The sequence below is a fragment of the Entelurus aequoreus genome, linkage group LG02, assembly GCF_033978785.1.
Source record: "Entelurus aequoreus isolate RoL-2023_Sb linkage group LG02, RoL_Eaeq_v1.1, whole genome shotgun sequence".
Classification (NCBI taxonomy): domain Eukaryota; kingdom Metazoa; phylum Chordata; class Actinopteri; order Syngnathiformes; family Syngnathidae; genus Entelurus; species Entelurus aequoreus.
The window spans coordinates 14,167,649-14,189,630 of NC_084732.1; the positions used below are offsets into that span (position 1 = coordinate 14,167,649).

General features: G+C 40.3%; 2 protein-coding genes across 3 annotated transcripts in view; both read right to left on the reverse strand.

Moving 5' to 3' along the window:
- Positions 1–2,912: 2,912 nt before the first annotated feature.
- Positions 2,913–11,245, reverse strand: LOC133630765 (interleukin-17C-like). The gene is made up of 3 exons (XM_062022486.1): positions 9,519–11,245; positions 3,491–3,666; positions 2,913–3,414 (listed from the first exon to the last, which is right to left on the reverse strand). The coding sequence occupies exons 1-3, from the start codon at positions 9,549–9,551 to the stop codon at positions 3,171–3,173; spliced, it is 453 nt and encodes a 150-aa protein (XP_061878470.1). The 5' UTR covers positions 9,552–11,245; the 3' UTR covers positions 2,913–3,170.
- Positions 11,246–14,112: 2,867 nt separating this feature from the next.
- The window catches only part of LOC133630750 (kinesin-like protein KIFC3), a 28,808-nt gene continuing 20,938 nt past the window's right edge, over positions 14,113–21,982 (reverse strand). Inside the window, exons 12-22 of one of the 2 annotated variants that reach the window (XM_062022469.1) lie at positions 19,926–20,037; positions 19,671–19,852; positions 19,492–19,596; positions 19,281–19,411; positions 19,085–19,208; positions 18,873–19,002; positions 18,566–18,795; positions 18,336–18,488; positions 18,119–18,248; positions 14,813–14,848; positions 14,113–14,550 (exon numbers count right to left, since the gene is read on the reverse strand). In XM_062022469.1, coding sequence (XP_061878453.1) covers positions 14,817–14,848; positions 18,119–18,248; positions 18,336–18,488; positions 18,566–18,795; positions 18,873–19,002; positions 19,085–19,208; positions 19,281–19,411; positions 19,492–19,596; positions 19,671–19,852; positions 19,926–20,037 — 1,329 coding nt within the window. In that variant the 3' untranslated portion in view covers positions 14,113–14,550; positions 14,813–14,816. The remainder of the gene's footprint in view (positions 14,551–14,812; positions 14,849–18,118; positions 18,249–18,335; positions 18,489–18,565; positions 18,796–18,872; positions 19,003–19,084; positions 19,209–19,280; positions 19,412–19,491; positions 19,597–19,670; positions 19,853–19,925; positions 20,038–21,982) is intronic. The other variant, XM_062022476.1, reaches the window with a different exon arrangement.

The window sequence follows — 21,982 nt, forward strand, 5'->3', positions numbered from 1 at the left end:
ATATATTGATCTATAATGTAGGAACCACAATATTAATAACAGAAAGAAACAACCCTTTTGTGTGAATGAGTGTGAATGGGTGAGGAAGGTTTTTTGGGTTGGTGCACTATAAGTGTATCTTGTGTTTTTTATGTTGATTTAATAAAAAAACAACAACAAACAAACAAAAAAAACCGATACCGATAATAAAAAAAACGATACCAATAATTTCCGATATTACATTTTAACACATTTATCGGCTGATAATATCGGCCGGCCAATATTATCGGACATCTCTAGTGTCTGTATCATGAATCAATTTAAGTGGACCCCGAATTAAACAAGTTGAAAAACTTATTCGGGTGTTACCATTTAGTGGTCAATTGTACTTCAATGTGCAATCTACTAATAAAAGTTTCAATCAATCAATCAAATGTATACATGTAAGTTAATATTTACATATAATGTGATTAAAAATGTATTTTCTTTGGTAATTTCATGCAAGTACATGTTGACTTTATTTTTTGTTACAAAACCCATGTAAATTGGAGAGGAACATATTTTTTGTTCCGGTTTGGTCACATTGTTGGGGGGACAATTAATATGTGACAGACTAAGGAAAGCAGCATGAGACAGCAAAATAATTTGATGGAAGAGGTTAATGGAGTCTCGGCTTGAAAATAAACTTTATTCCCTCGGAGTTTGTGAGGCCAATGAGATATGATTCTTTCTGATAATGTATGTGAAATCAACGTGTACTGGCTCCATTAGTTCAAACTAGTGTCCCGATACCAAAATGTATTTCGATACTTTTCTAAATAAAGGGGACCACAAAAAAATGCATTATTGGCTTTGTTATAACAAAAATCTGAGGGTACATTAAACATATGTTTCTTATTGCAAGTTTGTCCTTAAATAAAATAGTGAACATACAAGACAACTTGTCTTTTAGTAGTAAGTAAACAAACAAAGGCTCCTAATTTAGCTGCTGACATATGCAGTAACATATTGTGTCATTTATCATTCTATTATTTCTGTCAACATTATTAAGGACAAGTGGTAGAAAATGAATTATTAATCTACTTGTTCAATTACTGTTAATATCTGCTTACCGTATTTTTCGGACTATAAGTCGCAGTTTTTTTCATAGTTTGGCCGGGGGTGCGACTTATGTGTGAAATTATTAACACATTACTGTAAAATATCAAATATTATTTAGCTCATTCACATAAGAGACTAGACGTATAAGATTTCATGGGATTTAGCGATTAGGAGTGACAGATTGTTTGGTAAACGCAGGGTTTCCCACACATTCATTTATTTGTGGCGGCCCGCCACGAAAGAATTACGTCCGCCACAAATAAAAAATAATTTAAATTTTTTATTTTATTTTTTATTTTTTTTGTCCTCTCCAGCTTCTCAGGCAAATCATATAGTTGATAGATGCCCATATCGGCTGTTCATATTTACTTTACAAAAGAGAAGTGTAGGATACTTCTCTTGTTGCCTTATTTGTATTTGACTTTATTAAATGTATTTATATTAGAAACACAACATGTGTATATACAAAGGGTGCAAAGTCTGCAGGCAGTAGGAAACACATGGTTAAGTGTAGGGAGAAAAACTGATGGCAGTCTAAAGTTCAAAATTTTTGGAGCTCTTCATTCAGTGGATCAGATGTTTGATGAAGCTCTGTGTCTATCTACCACTACTACTGTTTTCTGTTTATTTGGTACTGACTGGGGCAGGACACCTCTGCCTCTGTTTCACTTTATGTTGCTGGTAAATAATATGGTTGTAGTAGTAGGCTAAAGTTAAATTCTTTAGTATGCACTAATTAAAGGGGCAGAGTTTTGAGACATTTTAGCTTTTATATTTGATAAGATATATTTTTTGTAAGAACCACAATTAATAAATATATTTCAGTGAATAACTTATTGTTCAAATCTGTATATAAATATGTACATAAAGTGTTGTAATTATATTGTAAAATGGATGGATGGATGGATGGACTTTTAAAACAAAACTGTTATTAATTAGTAAGTACATTTTTTGAGCCTTTTTAGAGAAAATCAAATCATTGTAGTAAATTATGCAAATTACTCGATGATGTCATGTGACCACGCCCATAGCCACGCCCCCACCGCCACAGGTATCTTGGCAGTTTATGGGAAACACTGAAACGTATAGCATGTTCTATATGTTATAGTTATTTGAATGACTTACCATAATATGTTACGTTACCATACCAGGCACGTTCTCAGTTGGTTATTTATGCCTCTTATAACGTACACTTATTCAGCCTATTGTTCACTATTCTTTATTTATTTCAAATTGCCTTTCAAATGTCTATCCTTGGTGTTGGATTTTATCAAATACATTTCCCCCAAAAATGCGACTTATACTCCAGTGCGACTTATATATGTTTTTTTTCCTTCTTTATTATGCATTTTCGGCCGGTGCGACTTATTCTCCGGAGCGACTTATAGTCCGAAAAATACGGCATTTGCTTTTTCAATGTGTATTTTACCCGTTTTAAAAGGTTATTTTTTTAGTCTGTCCTTTGCCTGTATTTCTTTGTGGTGTACAGCCCTTTCTTATTCAACTGTGGTTGTTTTTAAAGGGCTTTATAAATTAAGTTGGTATGGTATGGGGGTTAAATCACCAAAGATGATTCCCGGGCGCGGCACCGCTGCTCCCCTTGCCTCCCAGGGGGTGAACAAGGGGATGGGTGAAATGCTGAGGACAAATTTCACACCTAGTGTGTGTGTGACAATCACTGGTACTTTAACTTAACTTGAGGCAGAGAGACTTCCAAAGCTCAAAGAAAACACGGAGGACCTTAACAACAAAGTGACAGAAGGACGGCCTTTACAAAAAAAAAAGGTGCGAGTGGCAATCAAACGATGAGCAACCCGTTTCAAAATGGTTGAGTTTATTTGGGATATTGCATACAGCGTCACATCGCATGATTACAGTTACAACAATCCCGGTTCGAAAAGGAGTAGGAAGAAGCAGAGCTTATATACTGCGTCATAGCAGCTCACTTCCTGTACAGTAATAAATTAAAAGTTGACAAAAATATTTTATGTAATAAATAAGTACAGGGTATAATACCTGTTTTATATAAAATATGTCCTATTAATGAAAGACTGCGATCATTTTAATGAAGGAGAGACATGATGTAGTCACTATTCCTGCTGTCGGACAGAGTCGCGGACGCACGTACAACCCACGGCGATGACGCGGGGCTCCAAGCGGTAGTGGTAACCTGGCTCCGCCCCCTCCGACTTGAGGCGATGTAGCAGCAGCACCTGATGCAGGATGGGGGCCGACTTCAGATTCAGATCCTCCACGCCGTTGGAGTCCAGGCAGCCTCGCAACAGGCAGCGAGCCTCCGACACGGGCGGGAACACCGCGGCCTCCTGGGAGTAGCTGACCGGCGAGAGAGGAGACAATCAACTGCTTGTTCGGTTACCGCGGCGACAGGGTGGCGGCGAGTGTGCCCTACTTGTAAGTCCACGGCGATATGGAGTCGTTTTGCAGCGGCCGGAACGTTCTGGGAGGAGCCAAGAGGCTCGGGTTCAGCTGCAGGGGGACCGTTTCTATCCTCGGACCCGAGTGTCGTCTGTGTTTCACTGCTGAGCGTGTGGACAGACTGCCCGCGTCCACCATCATCATCATCACCTGGAGACATCACATGACAATTGGGACGAGTCCACATTAAGAGACAAGGATCCACACGTCAGGGGTGTCCCACTGGCTTCCACCTGCAACCATCGGGCAGGCGCTACAGGTGCATCAGAGCCAGAACAAACAGGCTCAGAGACAGCTTCTTTCCCAGAACTGTCACCATCTTGAACTCTAACTTTAATAATAATTCACCCCTATACAATACAGGTCGATAGTTACCTTGCCACTAATAAACTCATGTACAAATTCCAATCCGGCTTCAGAACTAACCACTCCACTGACACATGCCTTCTCTATCTGACCGACCACATCAAACATGAGGTGGACGCGGGCAAATACTGCGGCATGGTCATGCTGGACCTTCAGAAGGCCTTTGACACCGTTAACCACGCTATACTGTTGGATAAGCTCAGAGCAATCGGATTTAACAAAACCTCATGGAGCTGGATGCAATCTTACTTGGAGGGGAGGGAGCAGGTGGTATAGGTGAACGGCACCGTGCCCCCCCCTCTCGGTGAGCTGTGGAGTCCCCCAAGGCAGTATATTGGGACCTTTACTGTTCCTAATATACATAAATGACATGTCATCGGCATGCGACTGTGAATTGTTTTTGTTTGCGGATGACTCTGCCTTGCTGGTATCCGGCAAGGACAAGTCACAGGTGGAGAAAATCCTCAGTGCTGAGCTGTGTAGAACTTGCACCTGGCTCGCTGACAACAAGCTATCCATACACTTGGGTAAAACAGAATCCATCCTGTTTGGGTCCCACATCAAACTTAAGAAAGTCAATGACTTCACCATAAAAGTAGGAGACAGTGTCATCACCAGGAAAGATGAGGTCACCTACCTAGGTTCCATTCTAGAGGCTAACCTTTCCTGTGATAAAATGGCAACCAAGGTAATCAAAAAGGTTAACCAACGAATGAGATTTCTCTACAGAATTTCCTCTCTGGTCAACAAAAGCACCTTGAGGATTCTGGCGGGAACTCTCGTTCAACCCTTTTTCGATTACGCATGCACCTCCTGGTACACTAGCACCTCCAAAACCCTCAAATCTAAACTCCAAACATCTCAGAACAAGCTAGTCAGGTTACTTCTAGACCTCCACCCAAGATCCCACCTCACTCCTACCCACTTCTCTAAAGTGGGCTGGCTCAAGGTGGACAGAGTTAAACAACTTGCACTGAGCCTAGTCTATAAAATCCGCTACACCTCCCTGATACCGAAGTACATGTCAAACTACTTCCTTAACGTAAATGACCGCCATAACCACAACACCAGGGGGAGCTCCACTAACCACGTTAAACCCAGATTCCGAACTAACAAAGGTCTTAACTCATTCTCTTTCTATGCCACATCAATGTGGAATGCGCTCCCAACAGGTATAAAAGAAAGGGCATCTCTATCCTCCTTCAAAACCGCAATAAAAGTTCACCTCCAGGCAGCTTCAACCCTAAACTAACACCCTACCCGGATTGCTAATAATCAAAAGTAAACAATCAAATGCAGATACTTTTTCTTTTTCTTATGCCTTCTGATCTTTCTCTCTCTCTCTCTCTATGTCCACTACTTGATGTCCATATCCCCCCCCCCCCCCTCCACACCCCTGATTGTAAATAATGTAAATAATTCAATGTGATTATCTTGTGTGATGACTGTATTATGATGATAGTATATATGATAGTATATATCTGTATCATGAATCAATTTAAGTGGACCCCGACTTAAACAAGTTGAAAAACTTATTCGGGTGTTACCATTTAGTGGTCAATTGTACGGAATATGTACTTCACTGTGCAACCTACTAATAAAAGTCTCAATCAATATCCTACCCTAATACCCTATTGTGCAATATTACCCTTCGAGTGCAATACATCCGACACTGATCGTTATTTATTACTCCGGTACTCTTGTCTTGTTCTGTATATTGTACAGTATTTTGTATTTGTATAGTGTTCTGTACGAACCCCGTTTCCATATGAGTTGGGAAATTGTGTTAGATGTAAATATAAACGGAATACACTGATTTGCAAATCCTTTTCAACCCATATTCAATTGAATGCACTACAAAGACAAGATATTTGATGTTAAACTCAAAACTTTTATTTTTTTTTTTCAAATAATAATTAACTTAGAATTTCATGGCTGCAACACGTGCCAAAATAGTTGGGAAAGTGCATGTTCACCACTGTGTTACATGGCCTTTCCTTTTAACAATACTCAGTAAACGTTTGGGAACCGAGGAGACACATTTTTGAAGCTTCTCAGGTGGAATTATTTCCCATTCTTGCTTGATGTACAGCTTAAGTTGTTCAACAGTCCGGGGGTCTCCGTTGTGGTATTTTAGGCTTCATAATGCGCCACACATTTTCAATGGGAAACAGGTCTGGACTACAGGTAGGCCAGTCTAGTACCCGCACTCTTTTACTATGAAGCCACGCTGTTGTAACACGTGGCTTGGCATTGTCTTGCTGAAATAAGCAGGGGCGTCCATGGTAACGTTGCTTGGATGGCAACATATGTTGCTCCAAAACCAGTATGTACCTTTCAGCATTAATGGCGCCTTCACAGATGTGTAAGTTACCCTGGGTGTTGTTGATAAACGGTTTTCACCTTGCATAGGAGAGTTTTAACTTGCATTTACAGATGTAGCGACCAACTGTAGTTACTGACAGTGGGTTTCTGAAGTGTTCCTGAGCCCATGTGGTGATATCCTTTACACACTGATGTCGCTTGTTGATGCAGTACAGACTGAGGGATGGAAGGTCACAGGCTTAGCTGCTTACGTGCAGTGATTTCTCCAGATTCTCTGAACCCTTTGATGATATTACGGACCGTAGATGGTGAAATCCCTAAATTCCTTGCAATAGCTGGTTGAGAAAGGTTTTTCTTAAACTGTTCAACAATTTGCTCACGCATTTGTTGACAAAGTGGTGACCCTCGCCCCATCCTTGTTTGTGAATGACTGAGCATTTCATGGAATCTACTTTTATACCCAATCATGGCACCCACCTGTTCCCAATTTGCCTGTTCACCTGTGGGATGTTCCAAATAAGTGTTTGATGAGCATTCCTCAACTTTATCAGTATTTATTGCCACCTTTCCCAACTTCTTTGTCACGTGTTGCTGGCATCAAATTCTAAAGTTAATGATTATTTGCAAAAAAAAAAAAAGTTTATCAGTTTGAACATCAAATATGTTGTCTTTGTAGCATATTCAACTGAATATGGGTTGAAAATGATTCGCAAATCATTGTATTCCGTTTATATTTACATCTAACACAATTTCCCAACTCATATGGAAACAGGATTTGTATATCGTACAGGATTGCTTATTATTTTTATTGGATAATAGTTTGTTTATTTCAATTCTTAGTTTTTTCTTTATTACCTCTTGTGTAATTTATTTTTACCCCATATTTGTTCCCACTACCACACCTTAAATTGGAGTCCTTAATCTCGTTGTATGCAAATATAATGACAATAAAGTCCACACTCCAAAAACTGAAATCTAAGCAAGATTAAATATCTCAAATAAGGGTGATATTTGCTTATCTTCTGTCCGATAAGATAATTCTTCTCACTAAGCAGATTTTATGTTAGAGTGTTTTACTTGTTTTAAGGGTTTTGGTCCTAAATGATCTCAGTAAGATATTAAAGCTTGTAGCTGAGATTTTATGACCTATATTGAGTAAAACATGCTTGAAACTGGAATATCAACTGTTGCAAAGCTGTGTCATCAACACTCACAAGTATAAAACTGCTTTTTCAAAATAATAATTTCTTACTTCAAGCATGAAAAAAAAAAATCATGATGCCGTGCGCATATCATTGTCAAGATAATGGCACTAGCATGTACTTAATTTAAGGTCTTTTTTTTTTCTACCAAGAAAAGTGCACTTGTTATTAGTGAGAATATACTTATTTTAAGGCATTTTTGGGTTCATTGAGGTTAGCTAATTTTACTTGTTTTGGAAAGTCTTGACAAGCCGAATAGTCTTGTTCTATTGGCAAATAATTTTGCTTAGTTCAAGTAAAATACCCCTAATTTTATTTTATTTTTTTCTTGTTTTTGAACACTGACTTTTTGCTGTGCATTCTATTCTATTCTTCTCCCAAGTAGGGCGAGACAATTAATCCGATTTCGACTTTTCACGATCATAAAAATATTTTAATAAACGTTTCGTGCACTGTGCAACATGCATGCACATTCCTTAACTTCTGTGAAACATGAGTGAGCGTTTGAGTGGAAAATAAAGTCCACATCAAAACTGAACTAAATGTCGAGATGCCACTTGAAACACCGAAGCTGAAGCTAGCAAGAAGAAGCTACATACCCACAACACATCTCATCTGCTTGTGTTGTTGTGAACGACATCATTGGTGTATGATTCGTGTACAAACAGCAGTCGAAACTTGAAAGGCTCCTTTTTTTTCACCAAAAATGATTCCCTGGCGCTGCCACCGCTGCTGCCCACTGCTCCCCTCACCTCCCAGGGGGTGAACAAGGGGATGGGTCAAATGCAGAGGACACATTTCACCACACCTAGTGTGGGTGTGTGACGATCATTGGTACTTTAAACATTTTTTAAAGTTAAAGTTGAACAGCCTCAAGTTGTCTAATTAAGCTCAGAACAACAGCACACTTCCCTCCTTCACAATAACAGCGCGGTGCTGACTGCGGGTCAGCACCGCAATAAAGTACCTTACAAAACAATAATGTACTTAAAAGGCATTTGTTGGTATATTTACAAAAATATGCTTTGACTTAAATGTTGGTCAGCATTGTCCAAAGACGATTTGCACCAACAAATGAGGATTTTTGCAATTTATAAAAAAAAGTTTTATCGACACAAAAAAGCATACAATATGGTGGCAAAATAAGCATAACATTTATTTTTTTTATTGTTGAATTATATATTTCTATTATTTAAATTGTTATCGATTAGTAATTTACATCAGTTGTTCTTCTAATTATATTTAAAGTTGAGTTTGTGGTACAAAAAAACCTGTGTTTTCAAATTAATGAATAATTGTGTTATTATGATTTCAATATCAATCAAAAATAAGGATTATTTAGTTTAGATTTTTAAAAATTTATTTTAACTATTAAATGAACTTAAAATATGACTTATTTTATCTTTGTGGAAAATATTGGACAATGCGATGCAAGTGTAAGCCACTGTGACACTATTGTTCATTTTTTAAATGTTTTTATTTGATTTTTTTTTTTTATAAATGGCTTTGAAGATAATGTAAATGAGGGATTTCCAATCACTGCTATGTTGGAATTCTTACTAATATTGACATCATTCATTTTTGTTTGACTACTTTTGGATTATTTTGTGTCATGTTTGTGTGTCCTCTCGATTGCTTTTCTAAATGTTGTTGGTTTTGGAATTGGAATATTATGGTATTATTTTGTTAGACTGATTGATAAAAAAATAAATACAAATAAAACAATGATTATTATTTTTGCAAGAATGGTCCAGCCCTAGTCCAAAGTACTGTTACCTAAAACCCAAAGCAAAGACGTGGATGTTTTGTTCAATTAGCTTAGCATACGTGGACCTACATTGGATCGGTTTTAGCACCTTTGATCCATAAAATGTATGAAAGACACCCCTGACATGCGTTCAAAGCGCACCCGAAAGGTAAAATAGTATATTGCACTTGAAGTTTGGATGCATTATGTGACATTCCATCCAATATGTTCTCATTTTAACTCAAATTTATGGTCAAACTTTGAAATTGTAACATTTTGCTGAAATGTTCCGAAGAAAAACATAAATGTGTTAACCCCACTCACAACTCCACATCATCTTTCACACTCAGTCGGCGTCTTACCATCATGATGGCGGCGTTCGACGACCAAAACATTCTTTTTCGTGGCTTCTTCGAATCGTCGATTTCGAGGTTCTCCGGTTCTCAGGTTCAGTTGTGTGAATGACAAAGCAAAGTCATCCCTGGGGACCTTTATTGTGATCGCTGCTGCCGTTGTCACCTTTGATCCTGCTCTCTAAACCACATTACATTTAGGTGTGACGAAGCACGATGCTCGACCCACTTTCGCAGACGTGACAGATTCTAGGTCATTGTTTCTAGTTCTTGATCAAACGGGGTGTCATTTCCTGTTGGGGTTCCATCAGGCCTAGGCACTTCTCCACTAAGCATGAATATGTAAGAGCTACATTTAATCAAGTCTTAAGGTTTCCTCTGGTCCTGACTCCTAACAGACCATCACGTCATTCTGTTGTAGAAAGGAAACGTAAAGTCAGCGTGGTGCGTCCTCAGACTTCCCGTACTAGTCTGCATTGTTCCACTTTCACCAGTTCTCTATGAAAACGGAGTACAGAGTACGTTGTGGACTGGGGCAGCAAGACTCAAGAGCAGAGCTAGTGGTGGACTCCAAGAGGACCAGGACTAGCCTAAGCCTGTTCTCTTGGAAGATGTCAACACTCTCTGCGTTGGTACAAAAACCTTCATTAATTCATTCAGCGCTCTCAAAATAAATATTTCAGTAACACTTTTACATTTGATAGGATGACTCGGTAGTAGTCATACCAATGTCCATTGTTTGCTGACACCATGAAACCATGGCAACTTTCCGCTGACATCACCCGTGAAAAAGTACCTAGAAGCAGGGTGGGACTTGTCAGTTTCCAAGAAACGTTTGAAGGGCAGAGGAATGTAGATTGGCAGGACACTCTCGCAGTGTTTCTGTTCACCCACCATTTTTCCTTTTCACACGCTCCAGTTTGATCTTTTCAGAGAATTTGCTAAAGTCAGCAGGACTTGAAGTCAACGACAGCAACCGCGTGGGTCCGACCGTATGGCCAGCTTGACAGGAACTGAATGGTCTCGCTCACTGGGGGTCCAAACTTTCTCCACCAAGGACACTAAAAAGTAGGGATGTCCGATAATATCGGGCTGCCGATATTATCGGGCCGATAAATGCTTTAAAATGTAATATCGGAAATTATCTGTATCGGTTTCAAAAAGTAAAATAATAATAATAATAATAATACCTGGGATTTATATAGCGCTTTTCTAAGTACCCAAAGTCGCTTTACATGTTAAAAACCCATCATTCATTTACACCTGGTGGTGGTAAGCTACTTTCGTAGCCACAGCTGCCCTGGGGTAGACTGACGGAAAATGTATGACTTTTTAAAAACGCAGCTCTACGGAGTGGTACACGGACATAGGGAGAAGTACAGAGCAGTTGCGTCTCCCAGTCATACTTGCCAACCCTTCCGATTTTCCCGGGAGACTCCCGAATTTCTCCTGGGGCAACCATTCTCCCGATTTCCACTCAACAATATTGGGGGCGTGCCTTGAAGGCACTGCCTTTGCGTGTCTGCCCAGTCACATAATATCTACAGCTTAAGACACACTCACAAGTGAATGCAAGGCATACTTGATCAACAGCCATACAGGTCACACTGAACTTTAACACTGTTACAAATATGCGCCACACTGTGAACCCACACCAAACAAGAATGACAAACACATTTCGGGAGAACATCCGCACCGTAACACAACAGAACAAATACCCAGAACCCCCTGCAGCACTAACTCTTCCGGGACGCTACAATATACACCCCCCGCTACCCACAAAACCCTGACCCCCCAACCCCGCCCACCTCAACCTCCTCATGGTCTCTCAGGGAGAGCATGTCCCAAATTCCAAGCTGCTGTTTTGAGGCATGTTAAAAAAAAATTATGCACTTTGTGATTTAAATAATAAATATGGCAGTGCCATGTTGACATTTTTTTCCATAACTTGAGTTGATTTATTTTGGAAAACCTTGTTACATTGTTTAATGCATCCAGCGGGGCATCACAACAAAATTAGGCATAATAATGTGTTAATTCCACAACTGTATATATCGGTTTCGGTAATTAAGAGTTGGACAATATCGGAATATCGGATATCGGCAAAAAAGCCATTATCGGACATCTCTATTTTCAATGGAACATTACAAATTTTGGTGTTCTTTACTTGAGTCATATTGCAGTCTACACATATTTCTCATGCGTGACTGCCATCTACTGGTCATACTTATAATTTCACCACATACCAAATAAAATAGCTTCAAAGTCGGTAAGCACAACCAAAATTCCATCCATCCATCCATTTTCTACCGCTTGTCCCTTTCGGTGTCTCAGGGGGTGCTGGAACCTATCTCAGTTGCATTCGGGCAGAAGGCAAGGTACACTCTGGACAAGTCGCCACCTCATTGCAGGGCCAACACATTATTCCGTATATTAGGCGCACCATGTTATAAGCCTTATATAAACATGCTAAAACACTATTTTAAAAGGGGTCATATGATTTTTAACTATACTACATAACATGTAATGGTGGTTCTTTGGTCAAAAATGGGCATAGATTTTGTTTTACAGACCATTTTCAAGCCGCTTTCTGACAGTCTCTACGGGATGTGCCGTTTTGTGGGCGGTCTTATTTACGTGCCTCCACTTGGACAGCATTTTCTCCCTGCTTCCTTTGTTGTAATTATTAAGCGCTTCCATATCAAGTCTACTGACAGACATAAGTTAGAACTAGACGCTACTTTGTATTACAAATGGCAACAGCGGAGGATGCATGTGCATCTACGAGCCAGTCTGCCCCTCAACACGAGGATAGAAAAAAGAATGAGCTTATTGACTACAACGGCGGACTCGCGCAAAATCTCTCCGGGTAAATTTCTACCATATATGGATAATCCGCTGACGTCACACTTGAGAAAAACGTCACAAATTAGGCAAATTCCAAACTGTTCGTTTGGGGGAAGTAAGAAATAAGTCAAGACTGTTTTATAAATTAAACATTTTCGGGATTTATGCAGATCCCAAATACACCAAAACAGGCACCAATAGGTAAGAAAATTTGGTTTTGCATAATAGGTCCCCTTTACACTGGTGTATGAATGTTTTGTAGGGGCCGGAGGCACAAATTGGCAGCCAGGCTTCCATCAGTCTACTCCAGTGCAGCTGCGGCTACAAATGCACCATGAATGTGTGAATGTGGAGTGATTGAATGATGTGTTCGCTGTAAAGCGCTTTGAGTGTCTAAAAAAGTGCTATATAAATCCAATCAATTATTTTTAAAACAAAACTTTGTGTCAGCTCTGTTATAAATGACAAAGCGAATTATGAGTTATTACATGTACGACAATTTTAGATTTTTCTCATAACTTTTTTTTTTAATTCTATTGTCATTCATTTTTATTTATTTATTTTTTCCCCCCGACAATATTCTGTGGGCCACAAATGGCCCCCGCACCACACTTTGGACACCTGTGGTCTAATTGTAAACATTACCTTTATAGCTTTTGCTCTTTTTCTTTTTTTAAACTTATTTTGTACTTAATTTTATTCAAACAACTATATGTAATACAAATTATATAGTGAGATAGGCTTCAGCACCCCCTGCGAACCCGAAAGGGACAAACTGTAGAAAATGGATGGATGGATAGTTATATTATTGTGGTTATATTTTTATAAATACGTTTATTGATAAAAACTTTCAGGTTGCTCATAATCTGTATCCTGTGTTGTATTCTGATTATAGTCATGAAAACCAAATCAACGATCTGAGACAATTTCAAGTATATATTATCTGTATCGGTCCTATATCTACTTGATATCACATTGATAACCAAATTTGCAGCATCAAAAAAAACAAAAACAAACAAAAAAAACACAATAAAGCCTACGTTATTTTACTTCAATTAATTGAATGTGCAGAAATAAAAATGACTGAGGAGGAGAAGCTCAAACAGTAAAAGGTAAAATATTCTTTAAAATATCAGTGAAATAACCGAATGAAAGATGTGGGTTAGGTGATTTCTTGTTATCAAGGTTACGGATGTTTATCTGACTGAGATGAAAGCAGCGACATCTGAGGAAGTTGCTTAGTGATAAGCATCAAGTAGTCAGCGTGGGTGGAAAAAAAACACGCCAAAAGTGCTGATGCTGCAAAATCACAACGCCACACTATAAACCAGGTCAAGTGCCTCACTTCCCGTCACAATGTCATCACGGAGACAACCATGGGCCCCCAAAGAATCATCATAGGCCCCTAAAGCCAACTTTGGCTACAGAGTTATTAGTTCTGATCAGGATTGTATCACAATGCTATCACAGTAACGCCACAATTAATTCAGCCAGGAAGATAAAAACACACTACATTTCATCCAGATAAGTCACACTAACGTCTAACATTTAAGGGGTCATTCTCCTTCGACCAATCAACAGACAGCAAACAAAGCCTGGACCCTCCAACAGGCTGCAAAGGGATTCCATGACCACTCAAGGGTCCTTACGTTACAAACTGGGGTGATCATGTCAACTCAGCACAGTGTCACCTCCTTTTTATGCTAAGCTAGCAGTTAACGTACGGGCTTTTCCCCAGAATTCATCAGTCATAAAGGAAGTTTGGTGTTTCCACGTTTATTAAAAATTAAATACAAAAAGCAAACTAATCAGAGTTGATCGACTGCCACACGACACACGTGTGCACATGTGTTAAGGAAGACCAAATTTGGTCCGTTTAAAGGTTGTCAGCATCCTCTTTGGATGAAAAATGTTCATTATAATATTGACATTAAAATACGGTTAACACGACACACACGTGTGCATGTGTGTTTAGGGAGACCAAATTTGGTCCGTTTGAAAACTGTCAGCATCCGCATTGGATGAAAAATGTTCATTATAATATTGACATTAAAATATGGTTGAGAAAAAAAACCAATCAGCTAAAGTGCAAAAAAACCCTCCAAAACACTGTTGTCAGCTGATCACCATGGAAACCAACACGCCACGCCTTCTGTGACGACGTCCACGCCTCACGCCGTCATCTTCAGTCGTCCTGTAGAAAACATGCGACACGTCACGGGACACCAACACACAATGTGCCCGACAATAATGAAGCAGCAAGACGTCCACAGCACCACCATGCTGACAGCGCGTGCCCGAGCACACATGGTGGGGAGGCGGGGGGTGCCCAGTGGGCCCAGTCAGCGCATTCAGGGGATAGGTGGAGGGAGGGGGAGGGTGCCTTTGCCATGCAGAGCACTTCCACCAGTCAGCATCGACCAACACCCCCCACCCTTCCCCTTGATCCCACCTACCTGCCTACTGGCCCCCAACAATGGGTCTAAATGAGTCTGCAAATGAACCAATGAGGCAACAGAATGAGGACAGAGGAGGGAACATAGTGTGTGTGTTTGTGAGTACTACAAGGAAAAAAAAGAATTGAAAAAGATCAACTGAGGGTCAAGGATAGAGATGTGCTTTATAAATTTCAAATTTTTGGGACTTATGCAGATCGCAAATACACTAAAACAGGTACCAATAGGTAAGAAAAGTTGGTTTTGCATACTATGTCCCCTTTACACTGGTAAAGATACAGACGTGACATCACTGCTCTCAATATCTTATCGTGAAGCAGACAGAGTCCACGCCTTGTCATTTTGTGGAGATGAGTTCGCCATGTATTTACAACCAGGCAAGCGGCAAAATCCCACATTCTTCACCTCAAAGCGGTTGATCATTCAATCGCTTGTATTCCGACACAGGAGTGAAAACCAGTGGTGGTCAACCAAGCCAAGATGGCTGTTGTACAGCAAGCAACGCGAGAACTGTCTGAGTACAAAAGAGGCTTAAATCTTCTTGCAAAAAGCAGATATGAGCAAACTATGCAACGGAATAGATCCCTATTTTTTATTGAAAAAATATTTGTCGAGTGATATCAAGGATGATACAACCGGTACGATCCCAGGCATATTGAACGATTGTGCTCCAGACGTTCCACACGATAATACTTGGAAAAGCATGGAGGTCTACAACTTCTTTGTGTGTGGCTGGGTCAAGGAAACTGGTATCAAGACTCTCCGGTAAGGTTGCATTTCATGATTTAACTTGGCGTTTAGGATGCCGTGTTTGTTGTTGTAAATAAAAGTATCGATAAATGGCCTATTGCTTGGATTCAAAACAATGTCACGTCCGGCTCACATCCCGCCCGTTAAATATGCGTGGTGGCCAAGCCAGCGTCTGTTTTCAATGAGTACTCAACGTCATTCCGCCTTTCTTGAAGAAAAACGCTCTGTAATTGTGTTTTTTTTGGCTGTACGAACCGTTTAAAACACGAAAAAGATAACGTTTCTCCAGAGTTCCTCGAGAGGTAATCAACAATGGCGGAAGAGTGCAAGATTTTATGAAAGACAACAACAAAAAGTACTATGGAGCAGAGTCAAAGAAATCACGAGTTTGCAGTGATCACTTAGTTAAAGGTTGGTTTGATATACTTTTAACGTTCAGTGTTTCCCATTTAAGTATTATCTCGATATTATTTCTATTTCTTAAACACGTTTGCTACGAGTGTGCCGTAAAGCAAGTCTAAATAAAATAAATCAAATGTGAGAAAAACCTAAAAGAGCTAAGCTTTAACCAAAGGCAACAATCACAAAATAAACTTTCAGCACATACACAATGTTGACATCTATAGTTATATTTTGATAAAGACAGGGAAAACGCATACTCGTAAATGACGCGTGCAACCGCAACAAATATGGCAGTAGACGCAAAGCTAAATAATGAAATGCAACCTTATTTGAACAAAAACGATGCATATTAATTATTGATACCAATTTCCTTGACACAGTCACACACAAAGAAGTTGTGGACCCCCATGCTTTTCCAAGTTTCCATCTGTTTTGTCGTGTAGAATGATGTCTGGAGCCCACAATAGTTCGATATGTCTGGTAACTCCACCGACGATTACTTCTTCATCACCCGACAAAACTATTTTTTTTTTTGGATAAACTATAGGGTTCTATTCAATTGCATAATTGGGATTTTTTTCTCATGTCTGCTTTTTGCAGGAAGATATAGGCCCCTTGTGTAAAGAGTGTGCGCTGCTTGCTGTACAACAGCCATCTTAGCTGGGTTGAACACCGCTGGTTTTTACTTTCGGGGAAAAAAAAATCACTTGTCGGAATACGACACACCCTGGAAGAAATATTATTATTTAAACGAGACCTTCGCCTCATGTGGTTTCCGCCACCGCTCCAGGTAATGTGTTTATATTTTGCTTCCTGGTCGTAAAGCGTCATGACCCGCACTGTCCTGCCTCTGATTGGCCCTAACTTTAGCCAAAGGTGAGTCACCTTACCTAAATCCAACCAACCAATCATCATGGAGTTCTCCGTTTTTTTGGTGGATTTTTCTTACCCTGCTGGATCCCAGGGAGGGACAAGCAGTAATGGATGGATGGATTTGCAGTCCATTTTCTCTCTTTGTAACTTATAGCTACTACATTACTCTAAACTACACTGCAAAAACTGAAATCTAAGTAAGATTAAATATCTCAAATAAGGGTGATATTTGCTTATTTTCTATCTGATAAGATAATTCTTCTCACTAAGCAGATTTTATGTTAGTCTTTTACTTGTTTTAAGGGTTTTAGTCCTAAATTATCTCAGTAAGATATTACAGCTTGTTGCTGAGATTTTATGACCTATATTGAGTAAAATGTGCTTGAAACTAGAATATCAACTGATGCAAAGCTGTGTCATCAACACTCACATGTATAAAACTACTTTTTAAAGTAATCATTTCTTATTTCAAGCATGAAAAAAAAAATCATGATGCCGAGCACATATCATTATGTCAAGATAATGGCACTAGCATTTACTTAATTTAAGAATATTTTTCAACATATTGAGCAAAATTGTCTTTTTTTTCTACCAAGAAAAGTGCACTTGTTATTAGTGAGAATATACTTATTTTAAGGTATTTTTGGGTTTATTGAGGTTAGCTAATTTTACTTGTTTTGGAAAGTCTTGACAAGCCGAATTTTCTTGTTCTATTGGCAGATAATTTTGCCTAGTTCAAATAAAATACCCCTAATTTTTGTATTTTTTTTCCTTGTTTTTGAACACAGACTTTTTGCAGTGTACTGGAATCGATACTGCTTTAAAAAGAGCCAAAGCTACTGCTACGCTACTCTGAAATGTAGTTAGGCTACGTAGCGTCGCTGTTTGCTTTGGTAGCGTAGTCCTCCATTGGTGCTGTGGTCTTCCATTTACGGAAAAAAGGCGAAGCCATTACTGTGCAGCAACATTAGCATGCTAACAGACTTATTGGCTTGAGTGCGCTATATTTAGGTTGTACACCCGAGGTTTCTTACAAAATACATATTAGTATGTGGTATGGGAGATTTAGTTACAAGTACTCTCCGATACCTATACCTCCAAAAGGTGCCGAATTGACATGGTATCAGAACATCCCTGTATTTAAGTGATTCTACAGTGGTACCACTAGATGGAGCCTGTGTACCACTAAAGTTTTGAGAATCACTGGGTGAGAAGAATAGCTGAATTCCTGGGATTCCTGATACAGTGGAAAGCTGTGTGTGTGTGTGTGTGTGTGTGTACCAGCGGAAAGCTGCGACTGGGATCTGCGACGCGAGCTGCCGGAAGTTCTTGAGGCCGAAGAAAGGGAGGAGCCAGCGCTGCTGGCGCGAGAGATAGGGAGAGGCATCGGGGTGTCGGGTGGCGAGTCCAGCTGCTCAGAGTTCAGAGTTCAAATTATGACGTTTCTTGTCCAAAACAACACAAAAAGGACCAGCGTCCAAATAGGATTTGTTCTTACCTCCACGCTGTCGTGGGTCGGCGAGGACGAAGTAGACGAGTTGTCAAGCCTCCTGGAGACGGCGCTTGTGGAGTTCAGCTCCACGTTGCGAACACGCTGAGCGAACTTGAGCGAGCAAAGTGACTCGCTGAGGTTTCCGAGAAGAGGAGACACCTGAAGGCATCGCGACAGAAGTTGAAGAGGCGAGGTGGGAGGCGTGATGCGGTCATGCGTGAGTGTTGGCGGCTGACCTGCACCATCATCAGAGTCTTGCTGTCTCCTCCCAGACTGTCCTGAAGGAGGTAGGTCAGCCGAGAGTTCCTGAACGGGACGTGAGCGTGTTTGGAGCGCAGCGCGTTGATGACGTCGCCGAGCGCCGCCAAAGACTTGTTGATGCACTGGGCCTCTCGCAAGCGCCCGCCCTCAGCACCGGACTTCCTGATGCGCTCCGAGCCAGCCAGGTCAACCAGGTTCAACTTCCCTGCAAATCAACGCACACCCTATGTCAACGGTCAATAGGTCAAAGTCCAAAAGCCAGCGCCTGAAGCGTCAAGTGACCTTGCGTGCAACTTCCTGTGGTGGCGTTGAGCCCCGACACATAGACGATAAGCAGCGCGTGAGAACGAGAACTGTGATCGTTTAGGTTGGTGCACGCCGTCGCTCGGCTAACTTGACCCAACTCCAGAACCTGACGCACAAATAAAATAATCAATTGTAGGAAGAGAAAAAGGCTTTTACACTGAAAGGGTCAGGAAAAGAAGTCATATTACCTTGTTGATGTCCTCAGGACTTTGGACCTGGACTTGTGTCAGTCCAGGAACATAAAGCTGTCCGCTGCCATCAGGATTCATCTTGATGTCCAGTTTGTCGGAGATGTTGTGACCCAGAAGATCCCTGAAAAACAACAATAGCCGAATGTGACTCCGCCCACAACCCAAACATCAATCCTACACGCCTTTTGCTCACCTAAGAGTTTCGTTATAAATCTCCACCATGCTAACACTGATCTTGTATTCCCAATCCGGACTTTTGTCCATCACTTCGGAAAAAAGGAGACGGAGCGCTCGCGGGTTGAGGCCGGGGTCTTCAGGAACGCCCTGATGGCAGAGACGGAGGGGGCGGAGTCAAAAAGGGGCAATGAAGATTATGTGGCTCACAATCATGTGACGGGCCTCACCTCCATGGTGTACGTCTTTCCCGATCCCGTCTGTCCGTATGCAAAGATACAAACGTTATATCCGTCGATACAGGAGGTGACCAGAGACTGAACTTCCTGAAACACCTGCAAACAAACATCAGCTGTGACAAGGGGTCTGCGTGAAATGTACTCTGTCCGCCATGGGACCTTGGCCACACCTCTTCCTGCGTGGCTCGAGGCCGGAAGACTTTGTCCAGGTCAAAGGTCATAACTTTGCCCTTGTTGGTGAGGTAGAGGATGGCGTCATCGTCTGGGTCAAAGGTCAACATGGTTCTGACGTCGGCCGAGTCCGTTTCCTGCTGACTGATGGGTCGAACGCGGCACAAAACTCGGATGTTACCTGCGAGGAGGCGAAGGACAGGGGAGTCATACGAGACCTAAATGAGACGAGTCAAAGGTGAAGTCATCCAGACCTTTGAGTCTGACCAGCTCGTTGTGGCACTTCTTCCTCAGGTTCATCTCCCGCTTGTATTTGTCGAGAAGGTTCTGGTTGGTGTTGCTCACCTCGCTGATGACCTGACAGATCTGACACAGCACCCAGTGGTCACCAAGAGGTAAAGATTGACTGATTACCGTATTTTTCAGGATTTAAATCGCAGTTTTTTTTCATAGTTTGGCCGTGGGTGCGACATATACTCCGGAGCGATTTATGTGTGAAATTATTAACACATTACCGTAAAATATCAAATACCGTATTTTTCGGAGTATAAATCGCTCCGGAGTATAAGTCGCACCGGCCGAAAATGCATAATAAAGAAGGAAAAAAACATATATAAGTCACATTTTTTGGGGAAATTTATTCGATAAAACCCAACACCAAGAATAGACATTTGAAAGGCAATTTAAAATAAATAAAGAATAGTGAACAACAGGCTGAATAAGTGTACGTTATATGACGCATAAATAACCAACTGAGAACGTGCCTGGTATGTTAACGTAACATATTATGGTAAGAGTCATTCAAATAACTATAACATATAGAACATGCTATACGTTTACCAAACAATCTGTCACTCCTAATCGCTAAATCCCATGAAATCTTATACGTCTAGTCTCTTACGTGAATGAGCTAAATAATATTATTTGATATTTTACGCTAATGTGTTAATCATTTCACACATAAGTCGCTCCTGAGTATAAGTCGCACCCCCGGCCAAACTATGAAAAAAACTGCGACTTATAGTCAGAAAAATACGGTAATATTATTTATCTCATTCGCGTAAGAGACGAAGCAAATGGCAGCAATCGTCACACACACGTCAACCAATAAGAATTCGGAGGGTCATGGCAGAAGTGCATTGTGGGTCATGGGATGCTAACTGCTATATGCTACTGCCGTAGCTATTAAAATGGATCACATCAACATTGGCGGTAACTTATAAAAACTGAGAAAGACTGAACAAAAATGGCACCGAAAAGGAAATCATATACTGCAGATTACAAGCTGGACGTAGTGAAATATGCAGCAGAGAACGGCAATCGAGCAGCAGAAAGAAAGGACATACCAGAGGCGACACAGGGGAGAATGATTTCATAGGATTTAGCGATTGGGAGTGACAGATTGTTTGGTAAACGTATAGCATGTTCTGTATGTTATAGTTATTTGAATGACTCTTGCTATGATGTGTTGCGTTAAAATACCAGGCACGTTCTCAGTTGGTTATTTGTGCGTCATATGGCGTACACTTATTCAGCCCGTTGTTCACTATTCTTTATTTATTTTAAATTGCCTTTCAAATGTCTATTCTTGGTGTTGGGTTTTATCAAATAAATTTCCCCCAAAAATGCGACTTATACTCCAGTGCGACGTGTACAGTATATGTTTTTTTCCTTCTTTATTGTGCATTTTCGGCCGGTGCGACGTATACTCCGGAGCGACTTATAGTCCGAAAAATACGGTATATTTTATATAATATTTATATTTGGCATTTTGACATATGGGCCTTTTTTTTTTTTTTTTTTAAATCAGTACTGGCCTTCTTTTTTCACAACTACAACAGAACTACATTAGCAGATACAATATGCACACGTATGCTACAAGTATTAAGTATTTAAAAATATAATCAAGTGAATAGTAGTCACCACTGCTTTTATTTGCCGTGCTTGAGAAAAGTTATCTTTTTATTGGAGCCCAATGTACGTATTTAATTAATTAATTTAAGAATAAAAATAATTGCTTTGTCAATAATTCTCTCCAAATACACATGTGTTTGGATATCTGATAGGGCATTTATTCGAGTTCTCGTGAGAATTCTTCTCCGGTCTGCTCGACCACAGCGCTCACGTGGCTATGCCTCCTATGGACATGAAGACGACAGAAAAGATCTCCCTTCCAAAATAAATCAAAATTTTGTGTAAATATCTTGACAAATAGGAGACTTATTATACAAGTAAAGAAAAGCAGGCAGCATCTCAAACATTCTCATACTTTCTGTAACATCCAGGAAGAAATGTCAGCCAGCTTGAAAAA